At 49.6% G+C, this 14,862-nt stretch overlaps 1 protein-coding gene across 4 annotated transcripts in view; it reads right to left on the minus strand.

Moving 5' to 3' along the window:
- Positions 1 to 1,158: 1,158 nt before the first annotated feature.
- The window catches only part of TTLL9 (tubulin tyrosine ligase like 9), a 37,800-nt gene continuing 24,096 nt past the window's right edge, over positions 1,159 to 14,862 (minus strand). For 2 of the 4 annotated variants that reach the window (XM_034640066.1, XM_034640067.1), the window contains exons 9-13: positions 14,443 to 14,483; positions 13,460 to 13,547; positions 9,117 to 9,175; positions 8,045 to 8,241; positions 6,141 to 6,595 (exon numbers count right to left, since the gene is read on the minus strand). In XM_034640066.1, the coding sequence (XP_034495957.1) occupies positions 6,199 to 6,595; positions 8,045 to 8,241; positions 9,117 to 9,175; positions 13,460 to 13,547; positions 14,443 to 14,483 (782 nt within the window). In that variant the 3' untranslated portion in view covers positions 6,141 to 6,198. Of the gene's footprint in view, positions 1,292 to 5,117; positions 5,243 to 6,140; positions 6,596 to 8,044; positions 8,242 to 9,116; positions 9,176 to 13,459; positions 13,548 to 14,442; positions 14,484 to 14,862 lie in introns of those variants that run through there. The other 2 variants (XM_002918305.3, XR_004619433.1) reach the window with 2 other exon arrangements.

The raw sequence follows: 14,862 nt of genomic DNA on the forward strand, positions 1-14,862 counted from the left end.
CTTCCTGTCCGGCAGGGTGATGGCTAGGCCAAAGAAGAGCCAATCAGATTGGCCATCCTGGAAATGAAAGCCTGTGCCTGGGGCTGTCTGGTCTTGCCTCCCTCACAGGGATAAAAGGAAGTCCCCACGCTCTGGAGGCAGGAGGCCCAGAGTGGCCTGGCTTCTGGCCTTCCCAAGGCTGGCTGGTTCACTTCAGGGGTTTGCCAGCATTTTTCCTTCCCAAAACCCTTCCCTTCCCTAGGCAGTCAAAATCTGCTATTTGCAGCCAAAGAGCTGTCCTGCCGCCGGGAGAGTTGCAACGGGAGCTGCCTGGGTCCTACAGCAGGTCCCCCATGGAGCAGTTCACCCACAGCCCGCTCTTTTGCAATCTCTCCTAAACCAAGAGGAGGCTTAGGAATGAGGAATATGGAGCAAAGGCAGAACTTTGACTCTCACCCAACTCCCTAGGCCATCTCCTTGCCTGCCAGGCCAAGGCTCTCTGGTTTAAAAAGCTCCCAGCTCAAACAGGAAGGTGCAGAGAGGCACCTCCATCACCCAGCTGACTCACGAGACCCTCGCTAAGCAGCTCTGCCTTCCTGATCCTTACCTTGTTCACCTGGGACATGGGGATGCTATGGCCCACCGGTTTGCAGACGGTCAGGGGAGCTCCATGAGTTCCCTGACACATCAGGTCAGGGTGTTTGAAAGGAGACAGAGCCCAGTAAACACAATCTAAGTGCTTGAGCAAGCATACCTTAGACCAGTTCCCTAGCCCCTGAACCTGTCCTCCTGAAGGATCATTTTAACCTTTGAGACATTAAAAGGTCAAATCCAGGAGGACTTGGCTTCAGCCAACAGTATCCCCCGAGCTGGGCCCAGTGCACAGTGACTCCAAGTAATACTTGGCCTGTACTCATTTATTAGACGTGGTGAGGTGGGATAGCAGGGCTTGCCGCAGAGGTCCTCGCTGGGCCTGATCGCCAAGCCAACCCCACAAAGTTAAAACACGTCCAGTCCCAGGGATTGGCTGTCTCCCCGTGCAGAGGTGCCTGGGGTGGGGTGGGGGTAGCCAGGGGACCCAGATAAGCCTCGAGCAGGCAGCGGCCCACCCAGCCTGCAAAGCTGCTGTCAGGCCAGAGGGAGGGAGGCGAGTGGCGCTGCTGTGCTAGAAACGGGTGGGGAGGGGACTGGGGGGGCACCTCCCGCCCAGTCTGGTCGATATCCCTGCCGTGGGACTAACCGGAGGCTTTCTTCTGGCTCTGAAGGGAGCGGAACAGCTGCCTCAGCTGGGTGTTCCGGTCATTGACGCAGCCTGGAAGGGAAGCCGAGTGTTAGCTGGGATGCCTTGGTAGTGGAGGCTGGGGAGGGGCCTGCACCCCCGGATGGCCAATGGTTTGCGTCCTGACTCCACTCCGCGGCCTGCAAGCAGGTCATTTATCTGCCTTCAGCTTAGTTTTCTCACCTGTAAACCAGGATACCTGCTTTCAGGAGCGAACGTAAGGATCACCAAAAGAAAAAGGTAACATTCATTTCCGCTTACCTCACCCCAGGTGCTGAATGTGGAGGAACGTGTTGAGTCCTCACAGGAATGATGTGTAGAAACTGAGGCTCAGAGAAGTTAAGAAACGTGCTCCAAACCACACCGCAAGTAGCAGAACTGAGACTTGAGCCCAGGCTCTGGAGCGCCTGAGGCCAAGCTCTTAACCACTGTTCCACACGACCTTTCCTCTTGGCTTTGCTTGCTGGAAACGCATGGCCAGCTAGCATAGTGTCTGGCCCCTAACAGGTTGAGCATTCGCTTCCTTCCCTTCCCCAACCCCCTCGGGCAGGCACAAGTGGTTAACAGACCCATTTTCCCCACAAGCGGCCCTTACGCTCCTGGGAGTGTGTCCCAGGCAGTCCCCACTTGAGAGGCCAACACGAGCTTCCGAGACACCTCCCTCCCCAGCACATTCATGGTGTCACCCACTTCGTGCTTGTCCTCGAGGCAGGTCCATGGGTTTAGTTTAGATGTGCCAGGCACATGGACGGCACTCCCTCTCTCGCTGGCTGAGTGACTGGATCGTTGTGGCCACAGCTATACTGGCCTGGTGGCATCTGCCATCTTTCGTAGCAGCCCCAAGCCCCATCCCTGCCTCCTAGGCACTCGCTGGTCATCAAGGCTTCACCGAGCTTCAGGGTTTGCCAAAGTGAGTTCCACGGGACCCAAGCTTTAACCGGTGCTTTCATAACTCCCAAATCTTCATGTCCAGTGCTAACCTCTTTTTGGAGTTCTACACTAATTTCTGAGTTACCTGCCGATCTTTTCCCCAGGAAACCCCTCAACACTCCCCTCACTCACTTATCCACGCTCTTCCCACCCCAACCAGCTTGCCTCGTACTCACTACCATCCACCCAGACACTCCACAACAGACTTGGGAATTATTTTTGAGACTTCGAAAGCTGTGGCTGTCAACCCAGGCTGCACTTCAGAGTCAGCGGGACCTTTTAAAAAGACTAATGGCCAGACCAGCTGTATCTTTACCTTCAGCAGGCATTAGTGTTTTTGAAGGCTCCTGCAGGATTCCTATAGCAGCCAAGACAGAGAGAACCACTGGCCTGCATCTTTGCCACTCAAACCGGGTCCAGGCACCAGCAGCATTCATACCCGAGGCGGTTGATTGGCAAAGATGGCTGCAACAATCCTTCCGCGCCTCTAGGCACTCGTCTCTGCAAGGTGCTTGGCTGCTCCTCCAGCTGGAGGTGGGGGCCGTTTCCCTGCACCGTGAATCTGGGGTGGAGCGGCTTTGACGGATGGATTGTGGCAGGACGACACTATACCGTGGGGCTTCTGAGCCCCGGCCTCAAGATGCTTCCCTAGGACTTCTCTCACCTTCTCAGAACCCTGAGACTGCCATGTGAGAAGCCGGGGTTGGACTGCGGGAGGACGAGTGGCCGCCTGGAAAAGACGCCCAGCTGACAGCCAGAATCAACCACCACACGTGTGAACGAGGCTATTCGAGACCGTTGGGTCTCAGTGAGTCTGCCAGGTGCCGGCAGCTCTCTGAGAAACCCCAGGCAAGACCTGAAGAATCAGCAGGTAAGACAGTAGTTGTGTAAGTCTCTGGGTTTGGGGAGGGTGGCTTTGTTATATGACAACAGTTGACGAATAGAGCGCCCCCTGGGAGCTTGTTAGAAACGCGGACTCTGAAGCCTCCACTCCAGACCCACTGAATCATAATCTGCATTTTAATAAGATTTCCAGATGATTATGTGCACGTCAAAGCTTGAGAGCACTGGATAGTCAGCTTCTAACAACACAACACAGCAGACCCTAGGGAATGGGCTGGAGAGAAGCCTTCCGTAAATGCCCTCTCGCCTGCCTTCCTCAAGCCAATTACTTGACATCCCAGGCTTCCTTGCAGCTGAGGTGGCCACGTGACCCAGTTCTTGCCAGTAAGGTGTCAGCCCTGGAAGAGTTTCCCTTTTGAAATAAAGTCAAAACCTGAAGGAAAAACCTTGGCCTTTGGGCCTTCCTGCTTCTTCCTGCCTGGGACAAGGACAGAGCGTCTGAAGTTGGAGCAACTTGGAAAGAGAGTAGTGCCCTCTCTGGGGGCCTTTTGCATCCATGATGTCAGCCCTGCCCGTCCCACCCCAAGACTTCCTGTGGCTCCAGACAGATCACTCCCTCTCCGTAACTATTAGTTGGCTTTTCAATTGCTTGCAGGCAAACTCAATCCTAAAACATACCAAACTCTAAAAAAGATTTAAAACTTCTTTTCATAAAAAAAAAGCCACAAATTAAATTTAAAAGCAAATAACAAATTCAGGAAAATATTTCCCATAAGTTTGACAGAGGGGTAATATCATCAATGTATTAACATCCAAGCCCTTTATAAATTTAGGAAACAGCCCACTGAAAAATACACAAAGAGTATGTACAGCTTACAAAAGAAGAAATGCTAATCGAAAAATCTGAAACCTCACCAATGATTAATGGAACACATAAAACAAGTCAGAACTTTTTTGCCTATCAAGTTGACAAAGGTTTTTTTTTTTTTTAATTTAGAGCAGGCAAATTTGTGTAATCTTTCTAGAAAGCAGTTTAGTTGTAATAAGTCCATCCTTCTGATCCAGTAATTCTACTTCTAGGAATCTGTCTTAAAGAAACAGCAGGAAATTTCAGCTGAGCTTTGTGAGAGAATGCTCATCATGGCATGGCATTATTTATAAAAGTAAGAGATTGGAATCCTGCCAAATGCTCAATTATAAGAAACGGATTTAGTAAGGTTGGCATATATACAAGCTGGAATATTTCACAGCCATATAGTAGTTTTGCTTTTAACTGTGGTCGGGGACAGGATTTTCCAGGGGCCAAGCATTCAGGTTATAGAGTAAGAGAGACTAGGGTTCAAGTCCTGGCTCACCATTTATAGCTGGGACCCTCAGCAAGTTATGTAACATCTGGAGACTGTGTCCCCATCTGTAAAATGATAGGAGCTGCCTAAAAATAAAATAATCTATGTAAAATATTTAGCTCAGACCTGGCCAAAAAGTGTTTCCAGAAGAGAGGCTCTTATTAATATCGTTAAATGACATGGAATATGCTACGTGGAAAAGTGGGACTCAAAACTCCAGCCCAGTGTTCATTTTGGAAAAGAAAAAGTGTGAATATATGCATTTTTGAAACACTGGAAGGAAACGCAACAGATTGTTAAAGTTAGTTCTGTCTGGATGGTTTATTTCCTTTTGGTTTTCAAATATTCTACAAGGAATGAATACTTTTTATGATCAGGAAATTTTTTCACTTTTTAAAAACCAAGTTTAAAGTCAAGCCCTGAAGTCCTTAATTTCTTTTAACATAGTGTGCTTTTTTTCCCCCACCTAAGCCTTTTGAAATCCACCTCCTGACAGATTAATGATATCTCTTCCTATGTACCGGGTGGTGTTCTAGGCATATACTGACAGTAAAAACTCTTCAATTTCCATTTTATAGATGAGGAACAGAGAGGTTAAGTCCCTTACCCAAGGTCACACAGCTGGTAAATGGTAGGTCAAATGAAAACAGTCTAACCCACTGTGCCAAGCTGTCTCCTAGACTACCTGGCTCCTCTCACGACCCATCCCCAGTGCCCATTCCCCACCTGGCCCCACGTACCAAGGTGTGTGTTGGTCACAAAGTTCCCCATCCCCGACAGGTCAGGAGCCCCCTCTTCTCTGCTGACAGGGCCATCATTCCACATGAGGTCAAAGCCTCCCACTCGCTTCTCCCTTCCTGTGAGCCTGGATGGGCAGGAGATACCAGGGGGTAATGAAGGTGTGCCAGGTGGGGCCCGAAGACCCAGGCCAGTCCCCTGCTCCCTCCCTGCACCCTGGTGCCCACAGTGTCAGAATTCCTTCTTTTGTCCACCCATTTCCTGGGGGCCCACACAGGTCTCAGAGGGGTCATCTCCCACATTGTCCCCAGGCTCCTGCCCTTACCCTCAGTAACACAAATCTATTTATACGTAAAGTCTGCCATCCTTTCTGGACCACAAAATCCAGAAAAGCAGAGACTAGGTCTGTTGAGTCCTTTACTGTGTCCCCAGAGTGTGGCACAGGTCCCGGCACATAGTAGGGGCTCAAATGTTTGTTGAATGAATACGTGATGGTAGATATAGAGGACACTTGAGGTTCTGCCTGCCCAGCACCCACTTCAGCTTCTTTCAGCCTAAGGGTACTTGGCTTTTCATTTGAGAACTACTCCTCCCTCCCTCACTCACATGGCTCAGGTGGGGCTGATCCCACCCCCCTGGGACATGGGCACAAGATGTAGGCCCAGTCAATCAGAGTCACAATGACTGGTTCAGAGAAGGGCATGTGACATAATCCCCACCAATAAGAATGAGAGCCTTCAAACTTTTGCTGGATTAATTGGGAAAAAGCTAATGCATAGGGAAGAGGTGAGGGGTGGGGAGGAAGAGAGAGAAAGGGAGAGAAAGGGAATGAGAGAGACAGAGAGAGACAGACAGAGCCAGTGAGCAGAGAGACCAACAAATACCAACTGAGCACCTGGATTCAGCCATTCCTGAAGTCAGACCCTGGATTTTTCCCATTATATACACATTGTTATAACAATGTATAGTCTCTTACTGAACACTCACAGTGAGCTAGGCACCTTACAATAAATAATCTTGGTAAATTACAATCTTAAGAGGTAAACATGATGTTTCCCATTTTACACATGAGGAAACTGAGGCTCAGACAGGTGAAGTCCAGTGCCTCATGGTCAGGACGTATGGAGGAAATCCTGCTGGGCTGAATCTCAGGAGGCTGCAGTTGGTCCTTCTCTGCCCCGAAAGTGCTGAGCCCTTGGACCAGGATCTAACCCTGTGCGGACATCTGTTTGTCCATCTATAACACGGCAAGCAGGCCTCAGCCACCCCTACGTGCCGCTCAAGTCCCAGTGCTGTGGGTTCTGTCTTCCTTGTGGGGAGCGCCAGCTGCCATGTACAGCGGTGCCTGAGCGAGGCTGCCCCCCACCTGGCCTCCATGTCCACGACATGCAGGGTGTCTTCCAAGAGGCGGGTCTTGAGCTCATAGTCCTCCTGGCTGCTGGCTGTCAGCGACGGAGACGCGTTGACCTCCAGGAGCCACCTGGGGAAGGAGGGGAATGGAGGGCCTTAGGGTTACCTGGTCCTTGGGGACCAGGAATTTCTCGGAGAGGCTACATGTGGTGCCTGGGCCCAACCCTCAATTCAACCAAGGTCGCTCTTTCCATTTTTCCACTAGAAGAAAGGTCTCAGTGGCTAAAACTTTTTGAAAACAATGGTCACAAACTCGAAATCCCCCAGGGGCCAGGTGGTACCTGAATGCGGCCAGCTGGAAGGGGAGGAATGACCAGCTGGAAGGTGAGGAATGATCTTGCCGTCCTTCTGTTGCTCTTCCTCCTTCCAATAGAGCCATGAGTGCGAGACCGATTCCCCTTTCCTAGTGAAGGCTGGCCTGCCGAGGGCAAGCGCCCTGGATACTGGCGAGCAGGGAAGAGCCAGCCATGGGAGAGCGCTTGTTGCCCCGGCCCCTGCAGGAGACCGCTGCCCTGTGGGAGTGTGAGCCCGGGGTCGGCTGACCCTCTGAGTTTTCCAGAAAAGGCAAAACTCCAGACTGTTTTGTAAATGTCTCTCCATTTTCTAGAGATTGTCAATGAACTTAAATAAAAAAACCATCTGAAGTCCAAACTCAAAGTGTCTATGGGCCAAAAGCAGCCCAGCGGCCTCCAGCTTGCAGACTCTGGTTTTGCACAACCCGGTCGTTGCCGGACAAGAACTGGGGCCCAGGAAGGGAAGGGCTCACCCAGCAGGTCCTTGACAGACACAGCCCCTCCACTCCCATGTCCACTTTAATGCCCGCAGCAGGGAGCAGAGAAGAGACCCCCTGGCCCCAGGACCCTGTTTCTCTCGAAGCTGTGTCTGATGTAGGTCTCATTCTAGGGCTCCAACTCCTGGCTCCGAAAGCCCCTCCACACCTGTCCAGTGACCCCGGGGAGGCGATGGGCTCCAGGAGACGCAGTGCTGGCCCAGAAATGATGACCCTGGGTCTGGCTCTGCCCTTGACTTACTGCATGGCCTCAGGCACCCACCCTGCTGGGCTTCTGAGTCCTTTTGTATCACATGGGGGCCATCACTATGATGCCTGCCGCCTCAGGCATGTTTTCCTCATTGCAAATTGCAACCCCCTCCGTGGGCACTGTGGGAGTGCACCAAATTCTTGGCAGGAAGTGACATGGTAACAATATTCCCTTATGTGGCACTTTGCATCCTGAAAGCGGTAGGGCTTGCAGAGAAGTCTCTTGCCTGGTACTAGGGAAGGATCCTTGACTCAGCAGATGTTCCGGAAAGGTCTCTCAGGGCCAGGCATGGGGTTCAGGGCTTTATAGACAGTACCTCATTTATCCCTCATACTAACGCTATATGCACAATGCCCATTTTACAGATGGGCAAACTGAGGCACAACATGAGGAAGTGGCAGAGATCAAGCCCGGGCCGTCCGGGTACAGTGTGTGTACGACACCCCCCCACTCCCCGGGCCGCCAGCCTGCCCACTTACGGCTTGAGGTTCTGGTCGATGAGGATGTCATAGCCGTACAGCTCAAAGCAGTGCTTGTCGCTGATGATCGCCTTCTGCACGCTCTGCAGGCTCCGGACGAAGATGTTGTCCATGTCGCCGAACAGCGTCTCCACCGCCTCGGGCCCGTGCTTGGACGCGAGGTACTGACGGAAGCGCTGCAGCATCCACTTGCAGCCCTGGGGCCCCGAGCGCCCAGCGTGCGGTGGAAGAGGGAGCCTCAGCTAACCGGGACCTGGCCTGCTGGGACCCCCAATAACCACTGCATGGCCCTTGGGCTTGGACAAGAGGGGCCCAGGTCTGAGGCCGGTGATTAGAACTCTGACATTGTCCCTCTTGTGGGGCAAAGCTACTGCATGCTTGGGGGGCGGGGGTGCCTAGCCAGAGCCTGTGCCTCTCTTTCTAGAGCACAGCCAGGGTACCCAAGACCCCATTAGTCGCTGCCCAAACACCCTGCACAGGCTTCTCCCCCTGGGCCTGCCCTCCTGGGGACAGATTGCACTGACCATGTGCGTACCCAAGGCCCAAAGCCGACCAACTGGTTACTGTTTTCAGGAAAACGGGAGATGTGTGCATGCAGGAGGCCCCCACTGTGTGGGATGGAGCTGGGGGAGGGAAAAGAAGGGAGTGGGTGTGAGCTGGGGGCTAGCTCTCCCTGTGCCCCACTGTTCTGGCCCTTAACTCTGGGAAGTCTGAGAATTCTCACTTTGAACCTGGCCTTGCAGGTTATTAGACAGACGGATGGAAGGATGATAGAGAGATAGATAGAAGGATGGATGGATGAATGGATGGATGGATGGGGATATACTTGTCAAGGTAGGAGGATAGAACACATTTTGTTACAGGGTGTGTTTTTTTGAGTTGTAACTTAACTATTTAGACACATGACGTGTGGGTCTCCATCTGTACTCTTGCTCTGGGCCCTGCAAGTGGGAAGGGTGCTCCTGACCTCACTGGTGAACTCTAAGCCCAAGATAGGCCTGTCCCAGGCTCCTCCCCACCCAACCCAGTCCCAAAAGGCTGGACCCGGAGGGCAGAAGCCCAGCTTCCTCACCTTCTTTGGGTGGTAGTCAGGAGATGTCTTCTGCACAGCAACATTGGTGAGGTGAACGTCTGGGAGAGGTTGGTGGTCAAGGACTAGTGTGAACACGAAGGACCAGCCCTGTCCCATGTAGCCCCCGGAGACCAAACAAGACTTGTGCTTGGCCATTGATGAGGAAGGCTACAACAGCCCAGACAGCATGGATATGGGCCTTGGAATGAGACGGGCCTGGGTTCAAATTCCGCCTGCATTTTTACTGGCTGCGCGCCCCTGAGCAAGTCACTTAACCTCTGAGCCTGTTTCCCCACCCATTAAGTGGGGTACATAGGTGGGGAAACAGGCAGAGAGTAAGCAAACCATCAAAACCAATCTGTAGAGAAGTGAAACTGATTAGTTATGAAATCTTTCAGCAGGAAAATTTGTTTAGCTTAGAAATGACAATAGAAATCACAGAGGAAGTCCTTGGATGAGCCAACCGTGTAAACATAAAAATAATCAGATATCAAGGCAAGAATGAAAAGCAAGCATGACTAGAGACAAGATTTGTAGCAACTATGACAGGCTAATGTTTTTGTCACATGAAAATCCCACATAAATTGTTAACAATAAAAATTTATGACTCTAATAGATAAGTAGACAGAGGGATAGGAACACATCAGAGGAGACGTAACTGGCAAAAGACCATCTGGGATAATGCCTGAAGTTTCCAGTAATAGAAGATACCCAATTTTAAAGGGATGCAAATGGGGCAAAGATACAATTGTCAGAAGAAATGCAAATTCTAAGGCAAAACCCTGGTTCCCCATTAAGTCAGTTGCATATTTTTTGACCTTTTTATTTGGAAAAACTCAAAACTCACAGAATCATCACAAGTATAATGAATGCCCATATACACTTCACCTACACGTGCCAGTTGTTTTAGAAATGTCTTTTTAAAATGGCTGTCTTCAGTACTGGAGAGCAGGGATAAAATGGGCCCTGTCAATGGAAGGGTAAAAATACAAAAGAACCTTCTGGAAAATAATCTAGCCATAAGCCCTTGACCCAGAATTTACACTTCTGCAATGTCATCTGAAAGAAAAAAAATTTAATATAGTAAAAGATTTATGAAAAATATGTTTCTTTGTGGCATTATATGTCATAATTGTAGGAAATTGAATACTTCCCTAATGCCTGTGGCATGGAGGATTAGTAAATCAGTAAATCCACTCAGAGGAATATTTTATAACTAATAAAAAATGTCTGCAAGGAAAATAATGACATGTTTAGTGGAAAAACAGTTATGTTTATATGTTGGGATCACTCCTTTATAAAATACAAACAACAACAAAAAAAACCATACAAATGAACCTGGGAGGAAATGCATCAGAAGGGTAAGTAGCTGTCTCTAGAAAATGGGACTAGAAAAGGCTATTCTCCCTCCTCCCGCCTTTTTATACATTTTCTGAATTTTCTGATTTGTCTTTAAAAAGCTATACTACTGGTATTGTGAAAGCTGTACTCTTTAAATGTGTTATCATTTTTATTATTAAAGTAATACATAATGGTTGTAAAAACAATTCATAATACAGGAAAACATGTAAAATGGGAAATTAAAGTTCCTGACCTGATTCTAATCCTCCGTGTTTTTCAGAAATAATAAATTAGTGAACATCCTTTCTCACTTTCTTCTAAACAGAAACATCCTTCCTTAAAAGCCAAATCAGGATCATAAACCTACCAGCCCCATACCTGCGTGTTGTTATTCACTTAATAGTCTGTCTTAGATGCCTCTCCGTGACAGTTCAATTAACCTCATTGCAACAGCTGTGCAATTTCACGCAGATGCTTTATTATTTCTTTTACCACCCGCAAGGGAGTTTTAACTGATTTCTATTTATTTTTACAGTGTTGAGGTGGTTATTTTTGTATTCTGTGTATGTATGTGTGTATATATATATATATATATATGCATATACTATTTGAATAACTGTGTGAGCCATATTAAAAAATCAAAATACATATATTTAAGGTCAGGTTAAAATATGTCGTCTTATTTTGTGATCCAAAGTTGCTTTATTACTTTCTTTTCTTTTATTTTTTTAAAAGAAGTACTTATTTGGGGCGCCTGGGTGACACAGCGGTTAAGCGTCTGCCTTCGGCTCAGGGAGTGATCCCGGCGTTATGGGATCGAGCCCCACATCAGGCTCCTCTGCTATGAGCCTGCTTCTTCCTCTCCCACTTCCCTGCTTGTGTTCCCTCTCTTGCTGGCTGTCTCTATCTCTGTCAAATAAATAAATAAATAAAATATTTAAAAAAAAAAAGGAAGCTTTAATAAAAAAAAAGAAGTATTTATTTGAGAAAGAGGGAGAGCAGGGGGGAGGGGCAGAGGGAGAGAGAGAGAGGGTCCCTAGCAGACTCTGCGCTAGGCTCGCGTAGCCTGACGTAGCCTGACGTGGGGCTTGATCCCAGGACCCTGAGATCATGACCTGAGCTGAAATCAAGAGTCGGTCACTCCACCCACTGAGCCACCCAGGTGCCCCCAAAGTTGCTTTATTATTTTAAAAGTTGGGTGTGTCATAGAAGCAAATATGGCAAAATCTTAACATCTGTCAAATCTGGATGATGGATTCCTGGATTTCTCTGATAGTCTTTTCTACATTTTTCTATGTGTTTTATTCAACATTTAAAAATTAAAAACAATGAAAAGAAGTTGTGGAAAATAATGTGTATTCACCCACTGTGCAAACAGCAAAGGCTCGCTAACTGGAAAGTAATCCTGGAGGAGGCTGGGATTTGCTTATTAAGGCCCCAGGACCCCAGAGATACACAAACACTTGTCAACAGGGGCAGGGGATGACTAAGGCATGCTGAGCCCTCACTCTGGGCTCGGCACTGTCCTAAGTGCTTTACAAGGGTGATTTAATCTTAACAAAAGACGTGGTGGCCAAAAAATGAACCTAAAATAGATGTTAGCCTGCATATGATAGATGCTTGTTAGAATGACAACATGAAACGGACATATTAGAAATGTTGAAGTTGGAACGATGGGGGAAGTTGTAGGAAATAGTCAGGAAGGCTCACTCCTATTCCTACAGGCACGCAACACTCAGGCAATCGATCAGACACGCAATCGAGAGACGAAATTTAGGCGAGAGGCGGGAATTGGCCGGAAGCCTTGGCTGGGTTGCCCACGCCAGCGGCGTAGCAGAACTAACACCTTCCATTCCTTCTCTCCCACATGCAGGTCATCTAATCCTGCTGATTGCTCATCTCCCTGTTTCTGGATTGTCAATCTCTTTTCTTCTGATGCTCACATCTAAAAGTCTTAGAAACATTATTTTTGATGTGGATCTTCTAACCAGATAATATACTCTCGTGGTTCAAAAGTCAAAAGGCATCAAAATGTGTATGAGGACATATCTCCTTCCCTGCGCCTGTCCCCATCTGCCCAAGTCCCCTCCCAAAGGCAACTACTCTTTCCAATTTCTTGTATTTCCTTCCAGAGATGTCTGTGCACAGATAGAGAGAGAGAGAGAATCTGTAATGCGAATGGATGCATACTTTTCAGAGTTCCATACTTTGCTTTTTTCCAATTGACAATATACCACCGAGATTATTTCATATCTGTACGTAAAGCGCGGCCCCCTTCCTTTTTAACAGCCACATGGTATTCCATCGTGTAAATGAGCCATTGGTTTTCTTTTCTTTTCTTTCTTTCTTTTTTTTTTTTTGCACTCACAAACAAGGCTGTGCAGAGCATGACCTTTCAACTTCTCTTTTCCTATACTGTGAGTGCACACGTAGGGGAAATTCCCCAAAGGGAACTGATTGCCGGGTCAGAGGGCATGTGTTTTTGTCTTTTGATAGACATTTGCCCGATTGCCTCCGAAGCAGTTGTACCAATTTACACTCCATCAGAGACAAGTATATCACCCCAGGCTTGCCGGCACAATGTGTTACCGAGTTTCCGGTCTCTGCCAGCGCACTGGCCGGAAAGGACATCGCGTGTGGGTGAATACGTGAGCCAATGACCAAAGCACGTGAGAGGATGCAAATGTTCTCCGAAGGGGCTCGAACTCTCCCATCCAGGGACTCTGGATGGCAGGCACACCACCAAAATGATCGTCAGGCAGAGCAGTTTGGGGTGAGCTGCTCTGAGCAGAATGGGGTGGCTCTCCTGGGATCCCTGGGGGCTCCCCCACCCCTACAAGACTGTCAGGGCCTGGAGGAAGGGACCAGGTCCATCTTGTTCACTGCCGTGTCTCCTGTGCCCAGACCACATCCTCTGTGGAATGAATACGTTCTCCCAGACCAGCTGGGGGAGGGAAGAGGCAGGGTGCGTGGGGGATGGGTAGGCAGGGATCCCAGGATACACTGGTCGTCAATGCTGCTCAGGGTGAAGCGGGTGTTGGAGAATCGGGCAAAGCCATCCCGGTAGAGCCAGGCCCGAAGCGGGATGTACTGCGTCCAGGAGGGAAAGGAGGGAAAAGCAGGGGTGGGGGTGAATAGGGGCCCTTTTGCCCCTCCGAGCTTTTGCACCTGCTGTTTCCTCTGCCTCGAGCGTAATTCCTTCCTTCCCACATCACCCCTCAAGAATGTGCTCCAATGTCAGCCTCTGATTCTACCCCCTCCCTCCCTGGTGTTGGGGGCAGGAAGAAGATGCAGAAGGGGAAAGAATGAACAGGCCTCTTCTCTGCTCCACCACCACGGGCAACACCCGGGCTCAGGGTGGGTCCATAGCCCCACCAGACAATAAGCTCCAGAGCACAGGGGCTGAACCTGCCTCCCACACCCCCGTGTCCTGTGCCCTGCAGAGCCGCGTACCATGACGGTCTGAACGCTGCTGACTGAGTGGGTGGGGGAGGGAGCATAGGAGCTCCTCATTTGAGTAGGCTCCAGGGCTAGGCTGTCTGGATTCGAACCCCAAATCTGTCAGTCACCAGTGTGTGACCTTGGACAAGTCCCTCAACTCCTCTGTATCTGTTTCTTTGTCTGTAAAATGAGGATGGTTCTAGAACCTACCTTCCTGGTTATTAGGAGGGCTGCATGAAATAGGATCTGCCAAGTACCGGGGCTTGGTACTCAGCAGTGCTCAGTAAGTTAGCTGCGGTTACCATGGATGGTGAGTGAATGAAGGACAGGTAGAGGGCAAATCCAGACTGCGGGGTCTCTAAGATGGCAAAAGTGGGATCGGTTTACCCACTCCCACCTTGCCCTCAGATGCCTCCTGGGCTCTCCCAGGCAGGCAAAATCAGACAAGCTCACACAGGTGCCCCCCAGAATGGCTTCTGCCCCATCTCCTGGTCCAGCTGTTCCTTACCTGCGTCTGGAGGAGGGTCCCCTCTAAGCTACTCACCGACATCACCAGCACATAGACGCGCAGGTCAAACTTGCGGCCTGTCGGGCAAGGAAAGCATTCATGCAGCCAATACTGACCATGTTCCAGGCACCGTGCTAGGTTTGTGGGTTATAGTGATGGACAGACAGACGGGAATGCCAATAAAAGCACACGAGGTACAAGGAGAGGGTGACTGGCAGGGAGGGTTAATACCCAGGAAAGCCTGGGGCGCCTGGGTGGCTCAGTCTGTTAAGCATCCGCCTTGGGCTCAGGTCATGATCTCCAGGTACTGGGATCGAGCCCCACCCTCAGGCTCCCTGCTCAGCGGGGAGTCTGCTTCCCCCCTCCCTCTACCCCTCCCCGCCCCCAGCTGGTGCTGTCTCTCCCTATCTCTGTCTCTCTCAAATAAATAAATAAATAAATAAATAAATAAATAAA

Source organism: Ailuropoda melanoleuca, chromosome 13 (assembly GCF_002007445.2).
Source record: "Ailuropoda melanoleuca isolate Jingjing chromosome 13, ASM200744v2, whole genome shotgun sequence".
NCBI classification, from domain to species: Eukaryota; Metazoa; Chordata; class Mammalia; order Carnivora; family Ursidae; genus Ailuropoda; species Ailuropoda melanoleuca.